Consider the following 24,858-nt stretch of genomic DNA (forward strand, 5'->3'; position numbering starts at 1 on the left):
TGCGAGGGGATCTGGGCCCCATGTGGCAGGGGCAGACGTGTCTGAGACAGATGGGGTGGCTCTCCAGGGCCAGGGAACACATCCGGGGACCGATGGTGCTGAGGTCTCAGCGCAAGCTTCCAGAGCGCTGGGTGAGGACCAAGGTCAGAGGGAGAGCCGAGGGGCGAGAGCGTGGAGGGAAGAGGCGGACTTCCAGCAGCAGATGCCCCTCCCCCCAAGTCAGCCTCCTCCCCTCGCCCTCTGCCCCTCTGTCCAGGCTTCTCTCCCGGGAAGCCCAGCAATGCGCCCCGGCTCCCCATTGACTGCCTCTGCCCCCATCCTCCAGGTGATGCTTCTGGGAGACTCGGGCGTCGGGAAAACCTGTTTCCTGATCCAATTCAAAGACGGGGCCTTCCTGTCCGGGACCTTCCTGGCCACCGTCGGCATAGACTTCAGGGTGAGGTGGCCGCAGGCTCTGCCTCCCGCCGCGAGCCGGGCTGTGGCTCAGGCCCGGGCACTGCCCTGTCCTCCCTGTCCCAGCGCTGCAGGACGGGGGCTCGCGGCCCGGAGGGCACCAGGGCCGCCCCAGGGAAGGGACCACTGCGTGGGCCCGTGTGCAGAGGCCGGGCCTGGCTCCTTGCCCGCTGCAGGCTGTGAACATTGAGAGATGAGCCTGAAAGCTCGGCCCCCAGTGGGGCAGACACACTTCAGTGAGCCCAGCTTCTTGCCCTCAACCCCCTTGCTCGGTGCCCCCTCGCCTGGGCCCCTGGGCGAGGCCTCCGCCAGGCTTTCCTGGCGCTCCGGGAAGCACCGCCGCACCAGGTGGAGGAGCTGGGCTGGCGGGTGGAGGAGAGCAGCCTGCCAGGGCCCCTCTCACCTTCAGGGTTCTTCTTGACAAATCCGCATCGGGATGCTGAGGCCTCTGAGCGCTGCTCAGCCAAAGGGTCAGGGGAGTGAGGGCCCAACCGGAGGTGGGGTGCCCCCTCCCATGGGAGGGGAAGGAAGTCCACTTAGGAGGATTGGGGGGCAGCCAGAGGAGGTCCCCGGCATGCTGGGGCATCTCATCTCTAAGAGCTTGGTTGCAGGATGGGACCCAGCTCCTGGAGAGGCAGGCGGAAGTCGGGGAGGGGCGGGATCCCCAGTTCTCAGACCTCGGGCTCCTCTTAGCCACGTGTTGTGAGAAGAAACGACAGAGAGGGCTCCTCAGCAGGACTCTGGGGACAGGGGCTCACTGCCCTGATGGGGTGATCTGGCTGGGACAGCTCTGAGGCTCACCACACCCCCTCCAGTCCTGGGGAGCAACCAGGACAAGACGCTCGTTCCTCGTAGGACGTCAGCAGGAGCCGGGGCTGCCCTGCCTGCTGGCCACCTGTGTGCCTTTTGTCTTTCAGAACAAGGTGGTGACCGTGGATGGTGTGAGGGTGAAGCTGCAGGTGAGAGGAAGGCTTGGTGGGAGGGAGGAGAGGGGAAGGAGGATGGAGGGCCTGCCCTGGCTCTTCACCCGAACCACAGGAGGCTGTGGCCCTGCCCCCTGCCCTCAGCCTGGGGCAATTTCCTGTGGGGCCACAAGAAGAAACAGCGGCTCTTGTTCCTTTGATGTCTGCAGCCAAAGCACTTCCCAGGCACCTCTCCTCTAGCAAAGGCAGCTCAAGAGCCTCAGACAAGCTTCGGCTTGCTCCCTCCTCCCCTGCCTCCCAGCTCCCGGCTTCCAACTCCCGTCCCCTGGGCTGGGGAAGGGGCCACAGCAGAGTGAGCTTCAGGACTCGGGACCTGTCACAGGCAGGAATCGGCAGGTGTGAGGAGCCCGTGAGAAGCAGAGGAGCAAGGGTGCCGCCTTCCCACACAGCTCTCGCACCACAACACGGGTGTCCTCTGCCCACCACCGCCCCTGCGCTGCCTCCTTCTGACCGTGTGCCCATCCCTTCCTAGATCTGGGACACGGCCGGGCAGGAGCGGTTCCGCAGTGTCACCCACGCTTACTACCGAGATGCCCAAGGTAAGGGCCCAGCGCAGGCCACCTCCTTCCCCAGCCCACCTGGGACCCCCGCCCTCCTGCCCCAGTGCCCGTGTGACCTCTCTCTCCCCCTGCAGCCTTGCTCCTGCTGTATGACATCACCAACAAGTCCTCCTTCGAAAACATCCGGGTAGGTCGCTCTGTCCACCGCCGGAGCAGCCGAGGCAGGGCTGCGGCGTTCCGGGCTGCCTCCTGCTCTGGGGGGAGGGGTGGGGCACAGAACACCGCTGCCTTCGCAGCATACCTGAGCTGTGACTCAGGCGCAATAAGCCGCCTCTGGGTATGTGATGGGCATGTGGGCATGGAGACCAGGCAAACGCTCAGCCTGACGGTGATTCATGAGTGCGCTTCGTGACACAAGTTCAGAAAGTACCCAGCTCCGCCCTGGACAATTAGCCACAGGGGCCAGGGGGAGAAGAGCAGAAAAGCCTATCCCCACATCTAGTCCAAGTCGCAAGCAAGTGACTCAGGTAGGCAGAGTGCGTGGCTCTGTGCTCACCACCAAACTATTGAAGAAAACAGACGATCACGCAACAAATATAAGCACTGACCCCGTGTGTAACCCTGTAAAGGTTTCCCATGCTCTCTGACCTCAAGGGGTCGACAAGCAAAGTGGGGAACAAGACATACAGATATAAAACAGCTTATAAAGAGAATGGAGCCCCGGCTGGTGTGGCTCAGTCAGTTGTGGCATCATGCCGTACACCAGAAGGTCGTGGGTTTGATTCCTAGTCAGGGCACATACCTAGGTTGTGGGTTCCTCCCCCGGTCAGGCGCATATGGGAGGCAACCAATTGATGTTCTCTCTCTCTCTCTCTCTCTCTCTCTCTCTCTCTCTCTCTCCCCTTCCCTCTCTCTCTCTAAACTCAAACAAAAAAAGAGGATGGCACTCATACTGCCACTTCCAACCCCATGCTCATGGCAGACATTACTAATCAATCATAGTATTTTTGATCACTGAGCCCTGATGTGGCCGTAGAATCCTCAATGGGAAATCGCTGGTGACTACCAACTGATTGCTGAGACAAAGCTTCTGCCATCTCTATAGAACTAGGAGTCGCACTGCATGGGGTTTGAGCCACTCAGGACTGGAGAGGCCAAGAACAAGGATGCAGATATGAGAGTGAATAGGGCATCGGGGCTGGAGGGGGTAGGGAGTAGCCCAGGATAATCAAATAGGGCAGATGAAGGAAGGGCAAAAGGGAGGGGAAGAATGGCTGGTGCTCAGCCTGCGCCCGGCTCAGCTCACCCTCTCCCACAGGCCTGGCTCACTGAGATTCATGAGTACGCCCAGAGGGATGTGGTGATCATGCTGCTAGGCAACAAGGTGAGTGGTCCATGGCAGGACCAGCCCACCTGCACGTCCTCTCCCGCTGCCACAGCATTACCTGCGCCCAGCCTCATCACTGCCCGAGTGTTAGCTGGCCATCCTTCCAGCAAAGGAACCGGTCTCCAGTTCAGGGGTCGGACTGTCCTGGCGACTCAGCCCATCTTCTCTGTCCTCCTTACGCTTTGGAATGGTCCTTGTGGGGAAAGCTCCAGCTGCTGCTTATGAGATCCAAGGCTGCCCAGCTGCTCGGCCCCTATTAGATCATAGTAACCAGGGTCCCGGATGCAGAGCCAAGAGCAGAAAGCTTAGCCCCAACTACTGTCACCCCTCTGAGGCTGGGTCTCCACGCCCTTGCCTAGGAGAGTTACCCACCTTCCCAAGAGGGAGGGAGATTCCAGGGCCCACAGCTGGGGAACACCTCCTGAACCAGGTGGAAACCCTGCCCGGTGCCAATCATACCGCCCGCAGTCCCACAGGCCACCAGCAGAGGGCGGGCAGTGCCTACTCCTGGGGCAAAAGATGGGCCAGAAGGGGCAGGAGAGGGGCGGACTGGGGTCCAGGTTTCCTTCCCCAGAGTGACCTGCCTGGGCTTGCAGGCAGATGTGAGCAGTGAGAGGGTGATTCGCTCGGAAGATGGAGAGACGCTAGCCAGGGTAAGTGGCTGCCTTGCGGGCAGGGTGACGGGTGGGGGCGACCAGAGGCTGGCCCTGAGGACACGCTCTCCCTGGCAGGAGTACGGAGTTCCCTTCATGGAGACCAGCGCCAAGACGGGCATGAATGTGGAGTTGGCCTTTCTGGCCATTGCCAAGTGAGAGCTGAGCGGGGAAGGGAGTGGTGTGGGGCCGGGTGGCACCATCTGGGAACCCACTAGGGCCCGGCCCCTGGGCTCCACTGCACCTGCACCCTGAGGTCCCTTTGCCCCCGGCCATGGGAGAGGGGAGGGTGCTCCACGCCTGGCTCGCTGCCCAGCCCATTGCCTCTTCCTCTTCCAGGGAGCTGAAATACAGAGCCGGGCAGCAGGCTGGTGAGCCCAGCTTCCAGATCCGAGATTATGTGGAGTCCCAGAAGAAGCGTCCCGGCTGTTGCTCCTTCCTGTGAGACCCAAGGGGCTGAGAGACGGCTCCCGGGGCCCACAAGGACGCAGCCTTCTCCCCAAGACCTGGTTGATTCTGAGCAGCTAAGCCAATGGGGGGAGAGAGTTGGGGGCCTTAGTGCACAGCCCCTTCCCAATTGGGGGCTGTACCCCCACCCCTACCTTAGTTCCTGTAGCTTCCCTGCATCGCCAGGGAGGGTAAAATATTTGTATGTCACTTTAGTGATACATAATTCAACACACACACATACACAAAAAGGGGGCACCAGAAAGCCAAGGTAGGGACCTGGTGGCCTCAGCCTTCTGGTAGATACTAGGGCTCGGGGCTGGGCCTCCCTCCTAGCCGTGATGAGGCAGTAACACTCCCGCTCTCTACCAAGGAGCATGCGCTTGTGGTGCAGCAGGGCAGGCAGTGACCCTGTTCCCACCCTCAGTTCAGCTGGGGAGAGGCTGAGCAGACCCCAGACTTCGTTTCCTCCAGCTCCCCCAGGGAACAGCCTCCCCCAGAAGATGGGCCCTCGTGCTGGGAGCTAGACCAAAGCCTGCCTGTTATCAGGGAAGATAAGAAATGCGGAGATCGGGCGGGGCCCAGCTCCCTGCCTGTGCCGGGGAGAGGAGTAGCAGAGATTGGGTCTGTTTGGCTGCCTCTAGCCTTACCCTCCAGGAGGCGCAGCCCTTCTCCTCCTGCTCACAAGCACAACGGGGCACTTGGGAGCCTTTGGTTGCTACTCTCTGGGCCTCCCCGGACCCCCGGTCGTACTTTCCTTTCTGCTGTGCCGCTGGACACCTGAGGTCATGGTGGGTGCGGGAGAGTTGATTCTCCGGTCCCAACCCTTGGGCAGGTATGCAGTCCGCAGGCTATTTCTGCAAACAGCTGCAGTGCTTCTCCTGGGGAAAGGGCCAGTTAAAGAGAAACCCCTGACTCCAGAGCAGGTGGGAAGCAACCCTGAGCAAGCCGCACCTCACGTGTGTTCTCCTAAACCCAGTGCTGCCTCTCCCCTGGCGACGCCCTTCTGTTCTCAGACAGGCCCCAGGGCCAACACTGCTCTGCCTCCCCTCCTCCGGAGACAGGCGAGGGACAGGGAGGCCACCCGTGTCTGGGTTAACCAGAATGCGTGCAAAACAAGGTCGCGTGGGGAAGACTGGGGTGGGGAAAGGGGCAGCAAGGAGTTCATGTGGGGCCCGGTCACAGGTCTCCCAAAGCCCTGACCCCAGCAACGGGAAGGGGGCAGGAGGCACGCAGGTCCCAACCTAGAGGCGCCGATGCTCTGGCTCCCAGGCCAGGGGCAGGGGAGAGGGGTGAGAAAGAGGTGTGCGCCGGGCATGTCTGAGGCCGCTGCATTTGCTTTCAAGGCAGAAATCTCGCTGTCCGAGAGCGGAGTCAGCAGCTCCAACGTGGGCCCTGATAAGGAAGCTCTCCGCGGCCTCTCCCAGGCAGAGCAGGGAGGAGCCTGACCTGGTCACTGGGGATCCAGTCACTCGGGCTGCTCTGGGCCGCTAGCGTCTGTTTTTTTCAGAATTAAATTGCAGTATTTTGGAAAGGACATCCTGTCCACTGCTTCTTTGAGATGCGCACGGGAGCGGGGATCATGTTGAAAGGAGGGTTCCTGCGAATTGGAGGAGCTGGCCTTAAATGCCAACATCATTTGATCCTCACCCTTCAGTGGCCCCAGCTAGTCACCTCGCCCTTTCACAGAATGCCCAGCCTCCCCTCTGTGAGGAGCTGAAAGAAGGCTTATCTTAGGGTCCTAATCATGTTTCCTTTATTGAAGAAAGCCAGGGCTCCTTTCCCTGTAGACTGGACTGCGGTTGGTTACCTGACTCTGTTCTGCCTGCCCCCACCCACCCCAATTCTCCCGTCAAGCGCCGAGGCCCATGCCCACGCCATTGCCCTCGCTGGCCTCTCTTCAGTGGGCAGGCCCCCTCCTGAGTCCTCACGCCGTCCCAGTGAGGATCAGAGCTCGCAGCCCTATAAACAGGTCCCGGGACAGCACGAACTGACTCCACAAGCCGAAGACTTCGTTATTCAAACAACTGTTGAGTCCGAGGTGGATCTCAGTCTTTTTTTTCTGTAAGGCCGCTGGGACCCCGCAGCCTCGTTCCGGAACGGGATCGGTTTCCCCAGCAACAGTCGCTCCCCCTCCCCCCTCTCCCTCCCAAACCCCTGAATTGAAAGCTGCACACAAGGTTTTGGCTAAAGGCTGTTTAAAACGTTAGGGTCCCGGATGAGCTCTCCTCAATCCCCGCCACACACGGGTGGGAGGAATCAGAACCGAGCCAGCGGGCCCCCGCGGCCCAGGACCGGGAACCCGCCCCGCCCCCGCCTCAACTCCGGCCACTTGGTAACAAACACTTCCACTTCCTGAGCCTCTTTCTTCTCCCGCCGCCGAGCGCCGCGCGGAGCGCACGGTCCCGCCCCTGCGCGTTCTCATTGGCCAGCGTCGTTCACCCGGCCAGAGCGCCCCCTGCCTGTGGCCCCTGATTGGCTCCGGGTGCTCCACACCCTCGGCGCGGCCCCGCCCCCTAGAAGAAGGGGTCGGGGCGGGTGCTGGGAAGCTCAGACGCCGCGCGGGCGGGGATTGGTCCGCGCGCCCGTAGTTTGGCTCCCGAGGTACGCGGCTGCCTGTGGCGGACCACCTGCTCGTTCCGCCGGCGCGGAGAGTCCTCGCGGCGCTCCCTCCGGCCTCCTCGTCTGCGGGGAAAGGGCTGGGTCGTCCCGTCTCCGGCCCCCGACAGGACCCCCGCGTCGAACCGCTGAGCCGTCGCAGGGCGAGATGAGCGCGGACGCGGCGGCGGCCGGGGCGCCCCTACCCCGGCTCTGCTGCCTGGAGAAGGGTCCGAACGGCTACGGCTTCCACCTGCACGGGGAGAAGGGCAAGGTGGGCCAGTTCATCCGGCTGGTGGAGCCCGGCTCGCCGGCCGAGAAGGCAGGGCTGCTGGCCGGCGACCGGCTGGTGGAGGTGAACGGCGAGAACGTGGAGAAGGAGACCCACCAGCAGGTGGTGAGCCGCATCCGCGCCTCGCTCAACGCCGTGCGCCTGCTGGTGGTCGACCCGGAGACGGACGAGCGGCTGCAGAAGCTGGGCGTCCAGATCCGGGAGGAGCTGCTCCGCGCCCAGGAAGGGCCCGGGCAGGCCGAGCCGCCGGCCGCCGTCGAGGCGAAGGGGGCTGGCGGCGAAAATGAGCCGCAGGCCGCCGCGCCGGAACCCCGTGAGTCCGAGAAGAGCCAAACCGAGCGGGTAAGTGGGGGGCCCGGGCCGGGCCGGGCCGGGCGGCGAGTCTGGAACGGGGCGAGGGGAGGGGAACCGGGGAGAGAGACCCAGGCGCCCGGACGCCCAGCCCCGCGCCCGCCTTGTCTTTGGGAAACTCGATCCTCGAGGGGGAAACTGCTTCCGCCCGCCTACCGGGCGCCGGGGCGGTTGCAGGCTTGGGGCTGCTTCCCACGACCCCCACCCCCTCTCCACGCTGGGCTGGGGCTCCGCTTTTTTGGCCACTTGTTCTTTGGCCTCGGGAAGTGGGAGGGAAGGAGGGAGGGCGGCCCAGTCCCCTTTTGCCTCTGTCGTTCTGCTGGTGGCGGCTGCTCCCGTGTTTTGGGAAACCTCTAATCCCGCCCATCCCGGGGCCGGCTTTTCAGCCACCCGGTTCCCAGCCTGCCCAGAGGTGCCAGCTTCCTCCGTGGCCCCAGTGGGTGGTGACGAGCTGGGATGAAGCAAGTGGGACCTGCGGAGCCCGGGCGCCGGGAGGGGAGGGGAGGGGAGGGGAGGGGTGGCAGGCAGGGCTGTCTCCGCGCCGCCCCTCCAGCCCTGGTATGTGTATCATCAACTTCGGCCGGCTGGACTTCATCCTCCTCTGGAAGTCCGGTGTGACTTCTAAGAAAAGCGAGGAAGCCCCGCCAACCGTGGGCGCTGTGGGGTGGAGTCCGGGGAGGAGGTGCAGAGGTCTCTCCGGGATGGTGGCGGCGGCTCTGCCTCCTAGGATTTATGATTCTCAGGAATGTGAGGAGTAAGCGCTAGCTGGTATCTGCGCGCGGGAGGGAGGACCTTGGAGGAGGAGAAAGATGGCTGGGGGAGGGAGGGGAGGGAGTGGTCCCTGGCGCTGGGCCACGCCGGGGCCAGCAAGCAGCTCCGGGTAGGTGGTCCTGCCCAGGCATCCGCCCCACTCCAGTCCCCGGACAGCAGGGAGTCTGGCTGCTTTCTACCCACGTTTAGAGTTTCCCCAAACGTCCCCAGCCTGGGTCAGCTGCACCATGGGCAGTGCCAACACTGGAGCTGTGCTCAGCCTCTGCCCCCAGAGACTGAAGGGGGAGGCCTCAGGGTGCAGACTGGGGGGGAGCAGGGCCTGGGCCCATTTGGTGGCTCTCCACCTGGTGGCGGCATGTGGCACAGGTGTTCGTGGAGCCTCCCCTGGACAGAGAAAGGGCACAGTTCAGCCTAAAGGTAGAAGGTGGAGCCAGAGAGGACCGACTGGTTCAGTGGAAGTAACGGAAGTGAGGTCACGCAGAGAGCCCTGTCCAGCGGAGTGGAGTGCCAAGAATGCCAGGGCCACCAGGCTCCCACTTCCTGCCATTACCAGCGAGGCACTGGCAAGGGTGGGGCAGGGGCCAGAGCACCGCAGCCAGGGGTCAGACACCAGGGAGTTGGAGCCCGTGACCTCTGGTCCCAGGCACAAATCCAGTTTGCTGAGCGCATCGATTTGCCATTCCCTTTTTTCTGGACTTTGGCACTCGCACAAGTACCCCGCCACCCCTCAGCCCCCACCCCCCACCCCCGAAGTTGCATCAGGTCAAGCTCCTCCCATTACCCTTTTGGTTTTGCTGCGGGGTGTGGGAGGACCCAGCACATGCCGCCCCTCCTCCCCGGTGCCGTCTGAAAGGCAGCAGCGCTTGGCTTCCTGCTCTGGGGCGAGCACAGAACCGAGTCCCCCAGGTGGTTTGTATGCATCGTGTTAGCGAGGAGGACCAGCCCCCAGTCCTGGGGACACCGTCACCAAGCCTCTGGGGGTTCCAGGTCAACAAGCAAATCAGAACTTCCCTGAGCCTTGGTTCTCCCATCTGTAAAATGGGCGCCTTGGATTACGTGATACCCGTCCTCTAGAATTCTACAAATAACAGGAAGTGCTTGCACCTCTAGGGATGCTGAATTGAGCTCCTTTAGGCCCAGGCGTTTGCAACCGAGCGCTACGGAGCCACGGCCTTAAGCCTTGTGCACAGCCCATCAGCACTCGTAAATCCCTCCAGTAGGAAATTCCCATGAAACCTGGCATGGTGGGCCTAAAGGTGACCCACCCTGTCACTGCAAAAATGTTAAAGAACATCGTAAATTATTTTTCCTAAAAGGCCTCTCTGTGGGGCTGTTTCGGTCTCCGTTAGTTCTCATACGTGGAAAAGCTGTTGCTGGGAAAGGGGCGGGGGTGGCAGGGGACAGCTGATGGGGAAGACAGCCTGGGGCAGGAGTGACACCGGCGGAGGGTGAGGGGCCGGCGGAGGGTGAGGGGCCGGTGGAAGGAGGCGGAGGGGTGCGTCCAGCTCTGCCCCCTTTGTTGGTGGCCTTCCCGCCTCCACCCACAGGGAGAGGGGCGGTCACAGGATGGGACCTGACCCCTGAGCGTGGCGCCTGGCACATGGACTCACCGCGGCGAACGGGCAGGCCTGAGCCGGCTCCACTGTACTGGCGGGGCCAGCTCTCAGCCTCTCTAAGCCTCCATTTCCTCTTGTGTAAGTTGGGGCGACAGCAGCAGCCTCGAAGGGTTGTCGGGATTACTTTAGGGTGTGTGTTAAGCTCAGTGCCTGGCACCGAGTGGGTGGTAAACGTCGGTCGTTGGTATATGAATTAATAAATATTCCACAGCAATTGTTGCCCCATCCATGGGGCAACCAGGCCTGGATCAGCCTCCCTCGTTAGGCAAGTGCAGCTGCAGCCACACCTGGCACGAAGTATGTGCTCAAGTAGGGGTGTCGCTCTTGTTGAATAGTCACGTTCCACAGCCTTCTCTCCCCACCTCCCGGCGGGTGTCCACCCAGCCACACCACGGGTCCAAACTCCCCGCTGGCACACCATGCTCGCTTGGCCTTTGAGCCTTCACGCCTGGTCCCCTTCAGCCCCTTCGCCACAGGGCACACTCCCCAAGGCCACTGGCTGCCCCGGGAGCCTCTTCTCGCCTCCTCCCACTCCCTGTCCTCCCGTCTGTCACGGCTCTGAAGGTGCAGGATTTGAATTCTGTTTATGATCTCTATCCCTGCGTGCCCAGGCCCCGGGCAACACCTGCCCTTATTTGTGTTTCTCTCCCCGGCATTGTGCACAGGGTAGGGAGGGGCTCAATCAAATTTTTTGAATTAGTGAATAAATGCCTAACAGCCACCAGGGACCTTTGTCCTAAGTCATCTCACTCCAGTACACCTGGGCCTGTTTACACCTCAAAGCCTCTAACACACCCAGAGATCGGAATTCCAGAAGAATTTCCCCACTCCTTTTTCTTGCCTTCTAGCAGCTTCCATTTTAAAATTAGGACACCAAAAGTCTGGGCTTTGGGGTCAGATCTGCCAGCCCACTGGCTCTGGGCCCCTAATTGTCCATTGTTCCCTGGGAGCCTCAGCTTCTACGTCTCTGAGATGGGACGCCAGCACCCAGGGCTGCTGAGAGGGTTCAGTGGTGGGGTGTGGCTGTGTAAGAGCCCAGCTTGGGGTGGTTTCCACCAAACCTGACCCTGACCCCAGAGGCAAAGATGGTGCAGGCACCCCAGCTAACAGTGTGGGTGGGTGGGCACAATTATCTGGCAGCCTAGCAACCTCTTCCCATTTCTGGGAGGACGGAACAGGGCTTGAGCTGCAGGATGTTTGGATGTGAAATGGACAGGGTGTGTGACCTTTTTGTATAGGTTCCTCCTCCTAGGCCATGTTTTTGGGGTCTCTTTTCAGGGGGGTGTCTTGGAACCCAGCTTGCTCTGACTCCAGTGTCCACCTGCATATCCATTTGGCCACACCTTTGGATTGGGCTTGGGGGCCTGGCTCTCCAGCTGGTGTCTGCCCATCACAGTGGTACAAATTCAGGCTGCTTGGACCATCTCCCTGCAAGGGTCCGGTAGCTGAGCCCTTTGGGCCAGGACTCCCAGGTGCTCCTGTCCCCAACAGTGTCCTTCAAGCACCTGATGGAACACCTCCGCCCAGAAAGGGCAGACTCCTTGGACCCATCTATCCCTTCTCCTGAGATGGGCTGGGTGGGGAGTCTGGTGACTAAGGCTCTACCTTCACCCTCAGGCCCTTAGAATCCACCCTTGCTATCTCTGGGCTGTCCTGAAGTACAAAGGGCTTCCCTGGAGGCTGATCTTGACTATTGGCCTTGGCCTGCCTTTCCCCATCGACAACTCACCACTCCCCAGACCCCTAGGCAATGTTTAGGTTCCTGCCCTAGAAAAAGACAAATGCTACCTATTCCCTGAGGTCCAGGTTCAAGGTGCTGCTCTCTGCTGTGTGATTGAGCTCCCATCTCTCCTTGTGCCCTGTTATAAGGTCATGGGTGGGGATCTGGAAGTGTTTGGGGCTGACAGCCAAATGGGTGAGGATCTAAGCAGGCCATTGCCACAGCCACTGGCTACGTGTGGCTCCTAGTACATGGAATGTGCTAGTCCACATTGAGAGGTGCTGTAAGCGTACATGCCAGTTTTTGTAGACCTAGTACAGATAAAAAGATGTAAAATAGCCCGTTGATAATCTTTTAAACGGATTACATGTTGAAATGTTGTGTTAAACAAGGTATTACAACTCGTTTCTCTTGTTTCTTTTTACTTTTTAATGTGGCTAATAGAATATTTTTAATTACCTATGTTAAAAAACAAAACTCAACCAAGTAAATTTGAAGGTCAAATTGGCTTTATTCAGTGATTCATGGGGTCGTGAATACAATACAATTGTATACAGGTGACGTATTATACAAATATACACCTGAAACCGATAAAATTTTATTAACCAATGTAACCCCAATACATTCAGTTAATAAAACGACTCATCCCAATAGCAACTGGCAGGCTCGCTGAGGGGCCGTACAAAACGGAAGGATTTTATAGGAAGAAGGGTGCGGCGAAGGAACTGCTGGCAAAAGAAAAGGGTGATTTGGGGCCTGACCCCTTTTCTCCGGGAAGGTTTTATCCTGCAGATTGCCTCTTCTTTCTATGGGGAGAGGGCCCAGGTGAGGGATTACCTTACTGGTGTTTGTCCAGAAAATTCCAGACTGATTAAGATTATACTTCTTGGAGAGGTGGAAACTGCAGTTAGACCAAGTATGTCTAGGTGTGGTGTCGTGGGTTATTAGCATGAGTGATGCCATATTGGCCTGTGGTATGTTTTTTTCTCTAACGCCTAGATGCCTGGCATTATATTCCTATTGGATAATGCTGGTCTGGATCTGAGTTTGGAGCCTGCTCTCTTTGAACCTGAGTTTCCTCATCTGTGAAATGAGGGCAATAATACCTCCCTTGCAGGGTTATAATTGAGTTTTAACAAGAAAATACACATAAAGTCCTAGTGCCGTGATAGGCACATAGTAAGTGCTCAGTAAACAGTAGCTGCTCTGTGCTATTTCAGTCGAGCTCCCGTTTCACAAGCTCCCTGAAGGTTCTTACAAGGAACCTCATGACACAGCTCACAGGAGTTAAATCCAGCGACTTCTCTGTGGGAGAAGGGTGAGGGATCGGGGGGGGGGGGGGGGGGGGGGGGGGGCTGATGGTGGAGTGCCTGCTGGGCCGCGGGCATGGGGTGGCCAGCCGGGAAGGTGGCCAGCCCGGCAGCAGCCCACGTACCAGCCTGCTCCATCCCAGCCTTGCCCAGCCCCGGGGAGACCTGAGCCAACCTCTCCCTCAGATGGGTCCCTGGACAGCACTGGGAGGAAAGAGCCAGAGGGGGATCTGGCTCAGGGCCCCTACTCGGGGGTGTCGGAGAAGTGGCCGCCACTTTAGCTTATGTCTCCCTCCTGGATCCCACCCTGCTGGGCTCCAGGAAAGTCCCTCTCCACGGAGAAACAGCAGGAAGCTCAGGATCAAGGGCTCGGAGCAGCTCGCTTTTTGCGAATGGAGGTGTCTAGCATTCCTGAGACGGGAGGTCCTGTGGGGTGAAGTGGAGCCACCTCAGGGCATGAGTCAGTGGCAGCCAAGCCTCTCCGCTCCTGGGGTGAGGAGAGGATCCATGAGCCCAGAGCTGTGGACACTGGCCAGTGGTCCGAGCTCCTGGTCACTTCCCAGCCTGCCCTGAGGGCAGTGCCCACATGTTCCCCGTCCCACGTCACCCTGGCAGGGCCAGCTCTCCATCCAGCCAGGGTTCCTTGGCCCAGCACACCCTCTGCCTGCCCCACCAGGACAGCCAGGCCCTCCTCCTGCCCTGTGGCCGGGGCTCATTTCTCTGTGGGAGGCCGCTGGGCACCATTCTTAGGTGCATAAACAGGAGCCCTGGGCTGGGTGGGGCTGGGGCGGGGCTGGGGGGATGGGCAGCCCTGGGAGGTGAGGGTCACCTCTATTGTTCCCCTAGCCACCTGGTAGTCTCCCCTCCCGCAGCCCGCCCCTTGCAGGAAGCTGCCTGGCTGTTCTATGTGGGCTCTTCTCCATGGCACCGGCCAGGGAGGGGCCAGGCCCAGCGGGGCGTTGGCCCCCCAGCCATCCTCCCCTGGGCCTGATCCCCAGAGACGGTCGCTGGGATTAGGGTATCGACTTTCCCCAGCTTTCCAGGTGGCTGCTGGCGGTGCCTATTGAATTCCGTGCCCGCCATCCGCTCCCTGGGCTGCGGGGGTGGAGGTGACTGGGCGGCCACTTGGGGTGGGGCTGGGCTCCCTGGGGGAGAGGAGGGCAGGCCTGGGACAGAATTTGGAGCAGCCCGAGAACCTGATGGCTCCGTGAGTCTGGAGGCAGGTCTCCTGGCAGGGTCTTTTCCAGAAAGTGGGTCTGGCGTTTTCTGGAAGTGACTCAGGCTCATGCCACCCCAGCCCACTGGCCACCATTGCCTCACGTTCCTTCCTCTCGCTGCGGATCTCTGCCAGTCTCCTCACTGAGCAGATCCTGATTTTCACTTCTGAGCTGTGCTCCCTGAGGCTCCGAACACCCTGAGACCATGTTCCCCTTGTAGTGACCCCCAACCCAGCTCTGGGCCCCTCAAGCACCAGCACAAGGCTCCCCCTGAACCCCGGGGCCACACCACAGGCCGGGGATGGCTTGGACTGGCCACTTCCCCCTCTCCCCAGGCCCTGCCCAGCTCTGGGCATACAGGCCCAGGAGCCACGGCGGCCAAGCTCCAGGCACCTGACCCCTCCCTCTTCTCCTCAGGGCCAGGCCAGCCCCAGGACCCCCAGGGAGGCTGCCCCCAGGGACTCCTGTCAGCACCAGCCTCCACCCAGGATGGGCTGGGCTGACTCAGCAGCTGGCGCTGACACCTCCTGGAGACAGCGGGGAGGGGGGCGGGGAGAAACAAGCCGGTCTCCCAGGAAGAATGCGAAGCCTGCAGCTGGCCCTGGGAAGGAAGGAGCCTCTGGGGACCTGGGGAGGAGGGTGCGGGATGGGGCTCTGTGGGTGTCAAACACTTCAGAGGGGTTTCCTGTCCACCTGCCCAGAGGGCAGTGAGCAGGTCCCAGTATGGAGGGAGGAGAGCCGCAGGGCCCTGAGCCCCTCTGGCTGGGTCCCTTATTTCTTCCGTCCTCGCGGCTCAGTGCGGCCCTCCAGCTTTAAGGACAGGTCACCAGGCAAGGCTCAGTAAGGGGAGCCTGCGACAGAGCCCTGGGCAGCAGTGCCGCCGTGCCAGCCTGGAGAGCACCCACGCTGCCCCCTTCCCCGCCCAGGCCCAGCCCAGGCTGCTCACTGTCCCTGTCATCGCCTCTCCCAGGCTCAGGCTGAGCTCTGGCTGCAAGAACCTTTCTCGCACCCGGAAGGAAGGCTGTGGTTTCATCAGCTCCCAGGCCCCTCCCCGCAGAGGCTGCAGGCACCTCGGGTGAGGACTCCAGTGCTTGTGACCCAGCTGAGGCCCCAGCTCTGGGGTGGGGAGGGGGGTGCGCACCTCCCAGTCTGAACTTGGGTCTTCAGGTGCCAGCCCACAGATGGTGGGAGGAACACGGGCTCCAAGTCAGAGACAGCTTTGGGGTTCTGGCTCCTCCCCTGTAAAGCCGTGTGACGTCAGGCAGTGGGCATGGCATCCAGTTTCCCCATCTTGAAGCTGGGGGGTGACCCTTCCCGGCCAGGTTGCTCTGGGAAGGCTCTTTGGAGTGAGGGCAGGTGGGGAGAGGCAGAGACATGGGAGCTGCCCCCCACCCCACGTTCTCAGGGCCACGGTGGAGCTGAGCCTGGCTGGGCAGAAAGCTGAGCCAGCCCAGGTGGCGGCAGCTGGTCAGACCTGTTCTGCTCACCTCGCCTGGGGGAGGGCGGCCGACAGCTTTGCGGAGGGATTAGCTTGAGGGGAGAAGCGTTTGTCTTACACTAAGAACGAGATCCCAGAGGGCTGTGCTGGCCCGGATAAGCAGGCAGCAGCTAGGCATGCTGATGGGGCCCTGCCACGGAACGAGGAACGGGAGGGGATGAGAACTCGGAGAAAGGGGCCCGGGCCTCTAACCCAGATTAGGGTACCCGCAGGCTCAACTGTCATCCCTCCTTCCTGTCTTGGCCTGTCCACACCCCCCACCAACATCCTGAAGCACAGAAAGATCCGCCCCAGCACTTAAAGGAGGCAAAGTCACCCTGAGAGTGAGGGGTGGGGACTGAGCCTCGCAGCTGACTGACGGTGCTGCCTCCTGGGCTGGCCCGTTGGGACAGGTGGCCTGTGATCCCTCCTCACCTCCACTCCCAGCTGACGACCGGGGTTTCAGAGCAACCTGGCACCCCTCCCCAGAGCCCCAGAATCTCACTTCTCGCTTTCGTTTGACTGTTGGTGAGTGTTCACAACAGTGGGAAAGTCTGCTCTGCTCAGGGACTGTACACTGATGTTTAATTGTATGTTAATGCCTCAGTGAGTAAGCTGGGGTTCTGAGAAGGAAACCACTGCCCGAGGTCACACAGTGGGGCAGCTGGAACCTGGGCCAGGGCCTTGACTTCAGCCATTGCTCGTGGCCTGGTGTCCAGGGGGGACCCAGAGCTCATAGGCTGGCTGCTGTGGCCCTGCCCCAGGCCTGGGAGTAGGGGGAGAGGGGCCCAGGTCAGCCCCGGTGCTCGGACATCAGTGTCCTGCCCACTCTCACCCGTTCCCTGCATCATGTCTGCGCATTCCGGGGCTGCAGCCGCGAGCTCAGCTGCCTGAGGCGGCCCGAGGATGGCGAGATGGCCCCAGCTGGTGTCTGCTCCTTGGGGACCAGCAGGATCTCTGAGCTTCTGCTGTTCTCTGCTAGACCAGTCTTGGCTCTGCCGGGGGTGGGGGTGGGGGGTTCTTATCCTGTCCAGGACCCCCGGCTGTGCCTCCCCCTGGTCTGTGGTCATCGGCCACTTCGTTCCCTTTGGAGGGGCCACTTGGCTTGGCGGTGGGGGGAGAGACGGGAGCCTGCGTGAGGAGCGGCTTGACTGTAAGCATGCTGCCAGCTTTCAGTAAACACCGGCCTGCCTCCCTCTGCAGACGGGAGCCTGGGTGGGGAAGGGGCCCTGAGAGCAGGGCTGGGCTGAAGGAACCCAGTGTGGCTGCGGCCGCGGCCTGGCCAGGGCCACCTACAAAAGGGCCCGGGCAGAGCGCTGGCACTGAAACGGTCTTCACATCTTATACAGAGGCCACGGTTCCCTCCCGTGCCAGGCACCCACCGGTCACCCCCCAGGAGGGCCAGGCTGAGCCGTTGGTAGGAGGGACAAGGTATCAATCAAAATGATTAACCACAGAATGTCACAAGGGTAGGGACCTGAGCTACTCTATCCCCGTTTCTCATTTGCAGAAGAGGAAACTGAGGCTCGGAGAGGGGCCTTGTTGCCCAGGGTCACCCAGGCATTTCGCTGCAACGCGGGGTCTCCACACGCAGTGTTGGGAGCCCCGGGCCAGCGTTCTCCCGGTGCGGAGTGGGATCTCAGCAGATTTGCCTGTTATCAGATCTTCCTGGTGGGAGCCGGCGCCAGGCACAGGGCAGGGAGAGTGGGGACAAGGACACTGGAACGACACGGACTCTGCTTTGTCCTCACAGCGTGAGCTTCGGCCTCGGCTCTGCGCCATGAAGAGGGGTCCCAACGGCTACGGCTTCAACCTGCACAGCGACAAGTCCAAGCCAGGCCAGTTCATCCGGTCAGTGGACCCAGACTCGCCCGCCGAGGCCTCGGGGCTCCAGGCCCAGGACCGGATCGTGGAGGTAATGCCTCTCGCCTTCTCCCCAGGCTCCTCCCTCCCGGCGACCTCCCCGCAGATACAGACAGCTCCTTGGTTAGCCCCTGGTGGGTAGATGCCGCAGGGAGGGATGGTGGGCGGGCAGGAGGGAAGGAAAGAAGGAAAGGTGGCGGGGAGGCGAAGGGACTGACTTCCTCCCCGCCCCTACCTCCCCCGGCGCCTCTTCACTGAGCAGACACACTTGGCGGTTCATGATTCACCCATCGATCCAGGTAGACATCCGGGGCCACCCCCAGAGCTTCCTGCCACCTGCGTCCTCCACGCCAGGCGCAGGGATGGAGTGCGAGGGCGAAACCCTTCTCCCGGCGAGGCTGTTAGGCCGAGAGGAAACGCGAACCAGTGCCTCGGGCAGGTTCCAGAATCTCAGTCTCAGAACCTTAGAGCTGATCTGCTCTCTGAGACTTCTCACTTTACACTGAGCAGGCCGGGGCCAGGGAGGGAGTCCGAGGGCAGGTCCATAGAGAAGCTGGGGCCCAGCCAGGCTCCAGGCCTTGCCCGTCCGTCTTCCCAGCTGTTTGCTTAGTCTCCCCGGCTTTTCCCCTGTGTCCTGCCTCCCATCTGACGATCAAGTGGGAGGACCCCTTGCCTCGTTCAGGACTCAGTGCGCAAGGGGGGCTCCGTGTCCCTGGATTGCCAACTGGATGAGGACGAAGGGGACCACTTGTGCCTCCTCGCCCTACGCCCCCCCGAACTGAGACCCGTGCTGGTAACCATGCCCCGCCCACAGGTGAACGGCGTCTGCATGGAGGGCAAGCAGCACGGGGACGTGGTGTCTGCCATCAAGGCTGGCGGCGAGGAGACCAAGCTGCTGGTGGTGGACAAGGAGACCGATGAGTTCTTCAAGAAATGCAAAGTGGTCCCGTCTCACGAGCACCTGCACGGTGAGCTGGGCGGGGTGGCTGGAGGCCCCCAGGTCAGGGATGTTGGCCAGGGTTCCGGACGTGACTGTGTCCCAGGTGAGGGGTGACAGCTTCCTGCTGCGATGCTCCCCCCTCTCCTTCAGCGGAGGCCAAGGGGTGTGGGTGGGGAGGGAGCGGGGCCGAGCTAGTATCAACAGGAAGCAGGGATGGGCCTTGGGTTTCTGAGGATGGCATGTGACAGGTAAGCTGGCACAAGGGATGGTGAGATGGGACGGAGCTGCTGTTCCTGGGCCAGAGGGCAGCACTAAAGGGAACCCAGCCCCTTCCCCCACCACGTTCTCAGGGCAGGGCTGATGCCAGGAAAGGGTTAACTCCGGGGCTGCCGCCTGGTCAGATCAGAGTCCAGTGACAGGGGCCCAGTGCCTCCCCCTCCCTTCTCTCAGGTTGTCTTGGAAACCCAGGCTTGCTGGCTGGAGAGAGCAGTGGGTCCCCACTTGGTCCCTGGGCCCCTGTCCTCCCCACCCCCACGGTCACCCTGCCAAGCCTGGCAGGCCCCTTGCTGGAGCCCAAGCTAAGTGGGGGCAGGGCTGCTACTCGGGGCAGGGAGGAGTTAAGCAGCCACTCTGCTCCCTGGTCTGCGTTTTCTCCCTGGGAAGATGGCTGGGAGGGGGGAGGAGGGAGGAGGGTCGGGTCAGGGATAGAATCTCTATGGTCTTTGCCATGGGCGGCCCCTCCCTGAAGGTGTGGGGGTTCTGTTTGTAAGGGGGAGGGGGATTCCACATGAAGGACATGACTTAGGCTTGGATCCCTGGCTGGAGGGGCTGAATGGGGAGGCCCCATCCTATCTAGCTCAATCTAGGGTGCTGGGGGTACTGGAGTCGGGGGTTAGTTGGAAATCCCTAACCAACTCTGCATGGGAGGTGAGATGCCACCTCACCCTGTCTCAGTGCAGGGAAACTGAGGCCCAAGAAGCCCCAGCCTCGCTCTTGGGGACATGGCATGAGGGAGACACAGCAGAGGTCTGGATTCCTCCCAGCTCCTCAGATTCCTTCCCGGCCTCCTCCAGCCCCTTCTCCCCTCAGCACCAGGGCACCAGCCCGCACCTCCCTCCCTCCCTCTCTGGCTGGGCGGGCGGGGCCTTGAGAACAGGGTGCCTGCAGCCCCTGCCCAGAGGACCTGCACTGGGAGAGGCCCTGGGACAGGTCTCCCCAGGGTCCCTCCTGGTCTCTCCAGGATGGTGTCTCCTCCCAGTTCAGCTTGTGGGCAGTGGGAGTGAGCGTCCCCGTGTCCTAACAGCCCCCTGCCGGCCACTGTGGGAAGGCCGAGGGTATTGGGAGAGTCAGGTATGCCTGGCTGCCCAGACTGTGGTCCGGGGGGGTGAGGGGATGAACATTGATGGTAAGCTAAGTTCAGAAGATATCCGCCCAGGCTGACCAGTCCCCAGAGATGGAACAGCTCCCCTGGCAGCCACGTGGGGCCTCTGGCCTGAGTGAGCCCCGTGAGGGTGACCCCAGGCAGCATCCGCTTCCTCTGACCCCTCCGCCACCGCCCTGTTCCCACTGGCTGGGACACTGCCCTGAGCCCCCTGTCCTCTCATCTCCACGCCGGCCATTCGGCTGAGGCAGGGGCAGGCACTAACCACGGCCCGGCTGTGGTTCTAGTTCCGGTGACACCACCGTCTCCTAGGAAGCCTTTGGAACATTCCGGTTCCCGGGCCACTTCAGCCCCACTGGACCAGAGGCTCTGGTGCCAGAGCCCAGGAATCTGTACTCTTAGCCAGTTTCCCTGGTGATTCTTAGGCGGCCGGCCGGCCTTTTCAGCCCATTCCGGGACAATGCTTTGCTCTCCATCAGTGGCTCGTGGGATTGGTTTAGTAGGCAGAGACCAGCACATTCTTTTAAGGAAAGTTGAGTAGAAAATGTCAGTGAGCATTGAGGCGCGAGGGAAGGTGGGGTGTGGTGAGGGCAGGTTGTCCACGAAACCTGTCACACTCACGCACAGGCCGTGCCGTGCCGGTCATCAGAAGGCAGCCGCGCTCACAGTGGTTGCAGTCGAGAGACTGACCAGGAATGAGATCTCTCCCAGCCCCACACCTCCCTCCTCCACGCCCCACCCGCCCGCATGCCCAGAGTTTCTTTTTTTTTTTTTTTTAAATATATTTTATTATTAATTTTTTACAGAGAGGAAGAGAGGGATAGAGAGTTAGAAACATCGATGAGAGAGAAACATCGATCAGCTGCCTCTTGCACACCCCCTACTGGAGGTGTGCCCGCAACCAAGGTACATGCCCTTGACCGGAATCGAACCTGGGACCCTTGAGTCCACAGGCCGACGCTCTATCCACTGAGCCAAACCGGTTTCGGCATGCCCAGAGCTTCTGACTCACCTCTGCTTTTTCCCTTCACTAGGTCCCTTGCCCGAGCCCTTTACCAATGGGGAGATCCAGAAGGTAAAGGTGAACCCCTAACTGCTTCTCTGGCTCCTAGTCTGGGGGCTGCGGGAGGAGGGTGGAAGGGGGTGTGGTTGGGCGGACAGCCAGCTGGCCCAGGTTGAAACTCATTTCTGAGCTACTCCCTCCTGAGTCCACACCGTATACCTACTGGTGTGCCCTCGACCCCTGCCTGGGACCAAGGAGAGGCCTGGCATGCCCCTCTGCACCCCACCATCCTGGTGACAAGCCCCGCCTCCAAGTCCCCCACACAGAAGAGGCCATTCTTCCCCCCAAGAACAGAGCAGCAGTGTCTGGCCGCCTGCTGCCCGGCTACTTCCAGTCTGGGTTGGAAGAACAAAGCCCCCCGCGCCTCCTCCTTCCAGGCAGCGGGAAGGGAAGGCAGTGGAGGCCCGAGCCGAGATGGCAGGGCCCGGTGCCAGCCCGGCCCCAGGAACCCAGGCGGGGCTGAGCGCCAAACTGAAGGCCTGGCCAAGGCCTTCGCTCTGGGGTAGACTGACCACGGAGTGAGGCTCTCTGCAGGGGCTGCTCAGTCTCCCCTGCCAGGGGACACAGCAGGGGGCGTCCCTGGACCACCTGTCACTCCATTTGGGGTGCAGAATCTCATGCACTTTACTCCCTACTCCAAAGCCCTTTTTAGCTGCTTTGGCGTTAGTTTTAAGATTACTGGGTCAAATCCAACTAATTAGGTGGGCAACAGGAGATTCGGGGAGCATCACAGGGGTTTCCCACGCCAAGTTGAGGCCCCGGTGTCCCCGCGCCCCAGGAACCTCTCCTTGGTCACTGGCCCAAAAGGCAAGGCAGTCCTGAAGGCCTCCCTGGGAGGACTGGGAATGGGCAGTTCAGCTAATCCCCGGATGGTCCTCCTAGCCTGCACCCAAGCTCCCCTCTGGTCCTTGGAGGAATGTGACAATGGAAGTCCCCTGAGGGCCGCGGGCAGGCTCAGGCCGTGGGCTCTGGGGTAGATGGCAAGGGCTCAGGTGGGGGTTCTCAGACAAGGCACCTGTCTTCCCTGGAATCTCCCTTTCCTGCTCAGGACTTCCCCAACCCACCCCCCGCCAACCCATACCTGTCCTCTCTCTGCCAGGAGAACAGTCATGAAGCCCTGGCCGAGGTGGCCTCAGAGAACCCCAGGCGAGCCCTGGCACGATCCACCTCCAGTGATACCAGCGAGGAGGTAGGCCAGCGGGTGGGCAAGGGGCGGCACTGGGTTAGTGGCACCCCGTTCTCAGGCCATGCTCGTGCCTGGCACACCAGCCTGCCTCGGAGGTCACATGTTGAGCCACGTTCTGTTCTTGTGACCTGGCTTCCCTGGGCACTGCCCCAAGGAGCCATCTCTCTGAGGCTGAGACCAGGACGCCTCGCCTGGCACTGACTCCCGCTCTGCCTTCCCCTCCTCCTTCAGCTGAACTCCCAAGACAGCCCCAAGAAGCAGGACTCCGCGGCACCCTCATCTACCTCCTCCTCCGACCCCATCCCAGACTTCAACATCTCCCTGGCCGTGGCCAAAGAGAGGGCCCACCAGAAGCGCAGCAACAAACGGGCCCCGCAGATGGACTGGAGCAAGAAAAACGAACTCTTCAGTAATCTCTGAGCGCCGCCCCTCGCACCCAGCAAGCTGGAAGGGCTGGGCCCGCACCCCACCCATCCCCCTCCCACCTCCCCACTGACCCCTGAATGGCAAACAAATCAGCACCAGCAGCCGCCTCTTGGCAAATGTGATTCTTCTAAGGAACTGTTGATTGATCAGGGACTGGGATTGCAGCGGCCACAGCATTTCAAGCGCTGTGGGCTGGGGATCTTATTTTTGTTCATTGTTTCTTTGTTTTTTTTGAGTGCAGAGTAGAGGGATTTTTGTCTCCTGATTAACATGATTTCCCAGGTTGCTGCATCCAGGACATAGCAGCGGCCTCAGCCTTAAACTTTCTTGTTTCTACTCCCACCGAAGAAACCCTGGCCGGTGGGGGAGGGTTTGGCCACTCCCTGGCCAGCCCTGAGCCAGGCACCACCATTGTAAGGAAACTCCACCAGAAATTCAACTGGTTTCTCCAAACCGCCTCAGCCTCTGTGTCTTCTTTAGAGCTCTGTCCTCCTGGCCTGAGAGGTGGCAAACCTGTGTTCCTGGGGTGGCCTCTGGCTGAGAGGGTAGGGCACCCCAGGCCTGGGAGTGGGAGGGCCCTGGGCCTGTCTGTAACTGTCCGGTGGCCCCACCCACCCAGTTCCAGGTGCTTCCCCTGGTGGTCAACATGCACAGGCATGTTCGCCCCAGGAACTAGGGGCCCAGAGCACATGCTGAGGACGTCCAGCCTTCCTGAGTCCAGGAGCTTTGGGGGTGTGACCCCGCTGGGGCCTGACTGGGAAAGTGAAGACGTGGCTTTCATCCTCCCGCCCTCAGCCGACGGGGTGCAGGATTCCCAGGAGTGGCCTGAGCTGGCGCCAAATACTCTCTTATCTGGCCCTGATTGGAGGGCAGTTCCCAGGCCTAGGCGAAAACAAACGGCCTTCCGGGGCCCCAGGATATGCCATGTGGCAGGTGGGTGCGCGGACTTGCCAAGGGCGAAGTGCCCTGTTCCTCCGCAGGAGACCCAGGTCCTTTATGCCTCTGGCTCTGGCAGCCGCGTCCTGGAGGTCTGCCAGGTGGCCTGAGCCGAGGCTGCCGGGCCAGGAGCTTCCAGGGCAGGTGCTCAGAGAAGGAAGGGAGTTGGCCCAGGCAACTCTCCACCCGACCAGGAAGCCTCCAAAGCCAGGCTCCTGGGACAGAACGGGAGACCGTGAGCCAGGTAGGGGGCCTATGGAGAGAAGAGCCAGTCACTCTGGCCTTCTTGGCCTCTTGTCTGGGTTTAGGGCCAAAATCCTTTCCCACCAATCGCCCCAGGCCCTGCTCAGCTGGCCTGGCCTGCCCACACCCCACCCTTGCCTCTGCGCTTGGACCCCTGATGGAGACCCCACAGGTGAGCAGGCCTGAGGGCTGCCCCACTAGGTCACCTACTGGGTGGGGAACCCTAGGGACCTTTGGCTGGTTAAGCGGAAGACAGGTGGCTCCCAGGAAACCAGTGACGTGGGGCTGGAGGCCCGGTATAAAGGGGGCCCCAGCAAGTGGAGTTTCTCTCTTGGTTTCAGGCATGTCTTAGGTTCTATTTTTACAGGATCAAGGGAACTGAGAACCGGGAGGCCTCAGCATTAGTTCGGACTCTGCCGTCAAAGCTCAGGCCTTAGGCAAGCCGCCCAAACTCGCCTGGGGCTGTTCCTTACCCTTGAAAATGCCCTAGGTGCCCTCCAGAGTCTCTCCCACGACTGTGCTTTGAAGCCTGACTGGCTTTCCTGGACGCACTGCAGGTTATGACAGAGAAGGCCTGGGCACAGGTAGGAGTCAATGGGGGTCCCCCTTGCTCCCAGGTGGCCAGACCTGGCCCAGCTCTGTTAAGCACAGGTTGCCAGGCCGCCATGCCATCCCGAACCGGTACCTCTTGCGCCCCCTTGTGGCCTTGACAGGTGCAGCGGCTCCGGAAGGTGGAGGGATGGAGGGCAGGACACAGGTGCCTTCAGGAGGCCTCAAACTCAGCAGAGGGGTGCTGTCCAGCCCACAGGCTGTATCCAGAACTAATTTACTCAAAACTGGCTCCAAAGAAGAGAGAGGGGGAGCAAGGATTCTCACCCATTTTCCAAGCCTCCTAGCAGGGCCACCCTCATTCGTTTCCTAACTTCTCAGGGCCACACCCAGCCTGCTTGCACAGGATGACAGATGAGCTGCCCTGTCGCTCCCACGCTGGACGGGACAGATGCTGCAGGTGGCCTCCTGGCAGCTCACCTCCACACAGGCTGCG

General features: G+C 61.1%; 2 protein-coding genes across 6 annotated transcripts in view; both read left to right on the forward strand.

Moving 5' to 3' along the window:
• Positions 1-4,633, forward strand: part of RAB37 (RAB37, member RAS oncogene family) — a 29,392-nt gene extending 24,759 nt beyond the window's left edge. For 2 of the 4 annotated variants that reach the window (XM_054709509.1, XM_008155097.3), the window contains 7 exons: positions 1,371-1,412; positions 1,909-1,975; positions 2,071-2,123; positions 3,255-3,320; positions 3,920-3,976; positions 4,055-4,131; positions 4,316-4,633. In XM_054709509.1, coding sequence (XP_054565484.1) covers positions 1,371-1,412; positions 1,909-1,975; positions 2,071-2,123; positions 3,255-3,320; positions 3,920-3,976; positions 4,055-4,131; positions 4,316-4,421 — 468 coding nt within the window. In that variant the 3' untranslated portion in view covers positions 4,422-4,633. Of the gene's footprint in view, positions 1-325; positions 437-1,370; positions 1,413-1,908; positions 1,976-2,070; positions 2,124-3,254; positions 3,321-3,919; positions 4,132-4,315 lie in introns of all 4 variants that reach the window. The other 2 variants (XM_008155095.3, XM_054709508.1) reach the window with 2 other exon arrangements.
• Positions 4,634-6,957: 2,324 nt separating this feature from the next.
• On the forward strand, positions 6,958-23,090 carry NHERF1 (NHERF family PDZ scaffold protein 1). Of its 2 annotated transcripts, none has more exons than XM_028130651.2 (6): positions 6,958-7,655; positions 17,529-17,690; positions 18,453-18,606; positions 20,994-21,040; positions 22,122-22,211; positions 22,440-23,090. In XM_028130651.2, the coding sequence occupies exons 1-6, from the start codon at positions 7,191-7,193 to the stop codon at positions 22,626-22,628; spliced, it is 1,107 nt and encodes a 368-aa protein (XP_027986452.1). In that variant the 5' UTR covers positions 6,958-7,190; the 3' UTR covers positions 22,629-23,090. The 2 variants fall into 2 exon arrangements, with proteins under 2 accessions (XP_027986452.1, XP_008153315.1); XM_008155093.3 differs by having other exon boundaries at positions 20,994-21,034.
• Positions 23,091-24,858: the final 1,768 nt, after the last annotated feature.

Source organism: Eptesicus fuscus, chromosome 20, assembly GCF_027574615.1.
Source record: "Eptesicus fuscus isolate TK198812 chromosome 20, DD_ASM_mEF_20220401, whole genome shotgun sequence".
Classification (NCBI taxonomy): Eukaryota; Metazoa; Chordata; class Mammalia; order Chiroptera; family Vespertilionidae; genus Eptesicus; species Eptesicus fuscus.

Excerpts from the sequence above, each read along its gene's own strand:
- NHERF1 (XM_028130651.2), top strand. The coding sequence starts at position 7,191 with ATGAGCGCGGACGCGGCGGCGGCCGGGGCGCCCCTACCCCGGCTCTGC. Across the intron at positions 7,656-17,528 it reads AGAAGAGCCAAACCGAGCGG|CGTGAGCTTCGGCCTCGGCT; the intron begins GTAAGTGGGGGG and ends TTGTCCTCACAG. Across the intron at positions 21,041-22,121 it reads GGGAGATCCAGAAGGTAAAG|GAGAACAGTCATGAAGCCCT; the intron begins GTGAACCCCTAA and ends TCTCTCTGCCAG.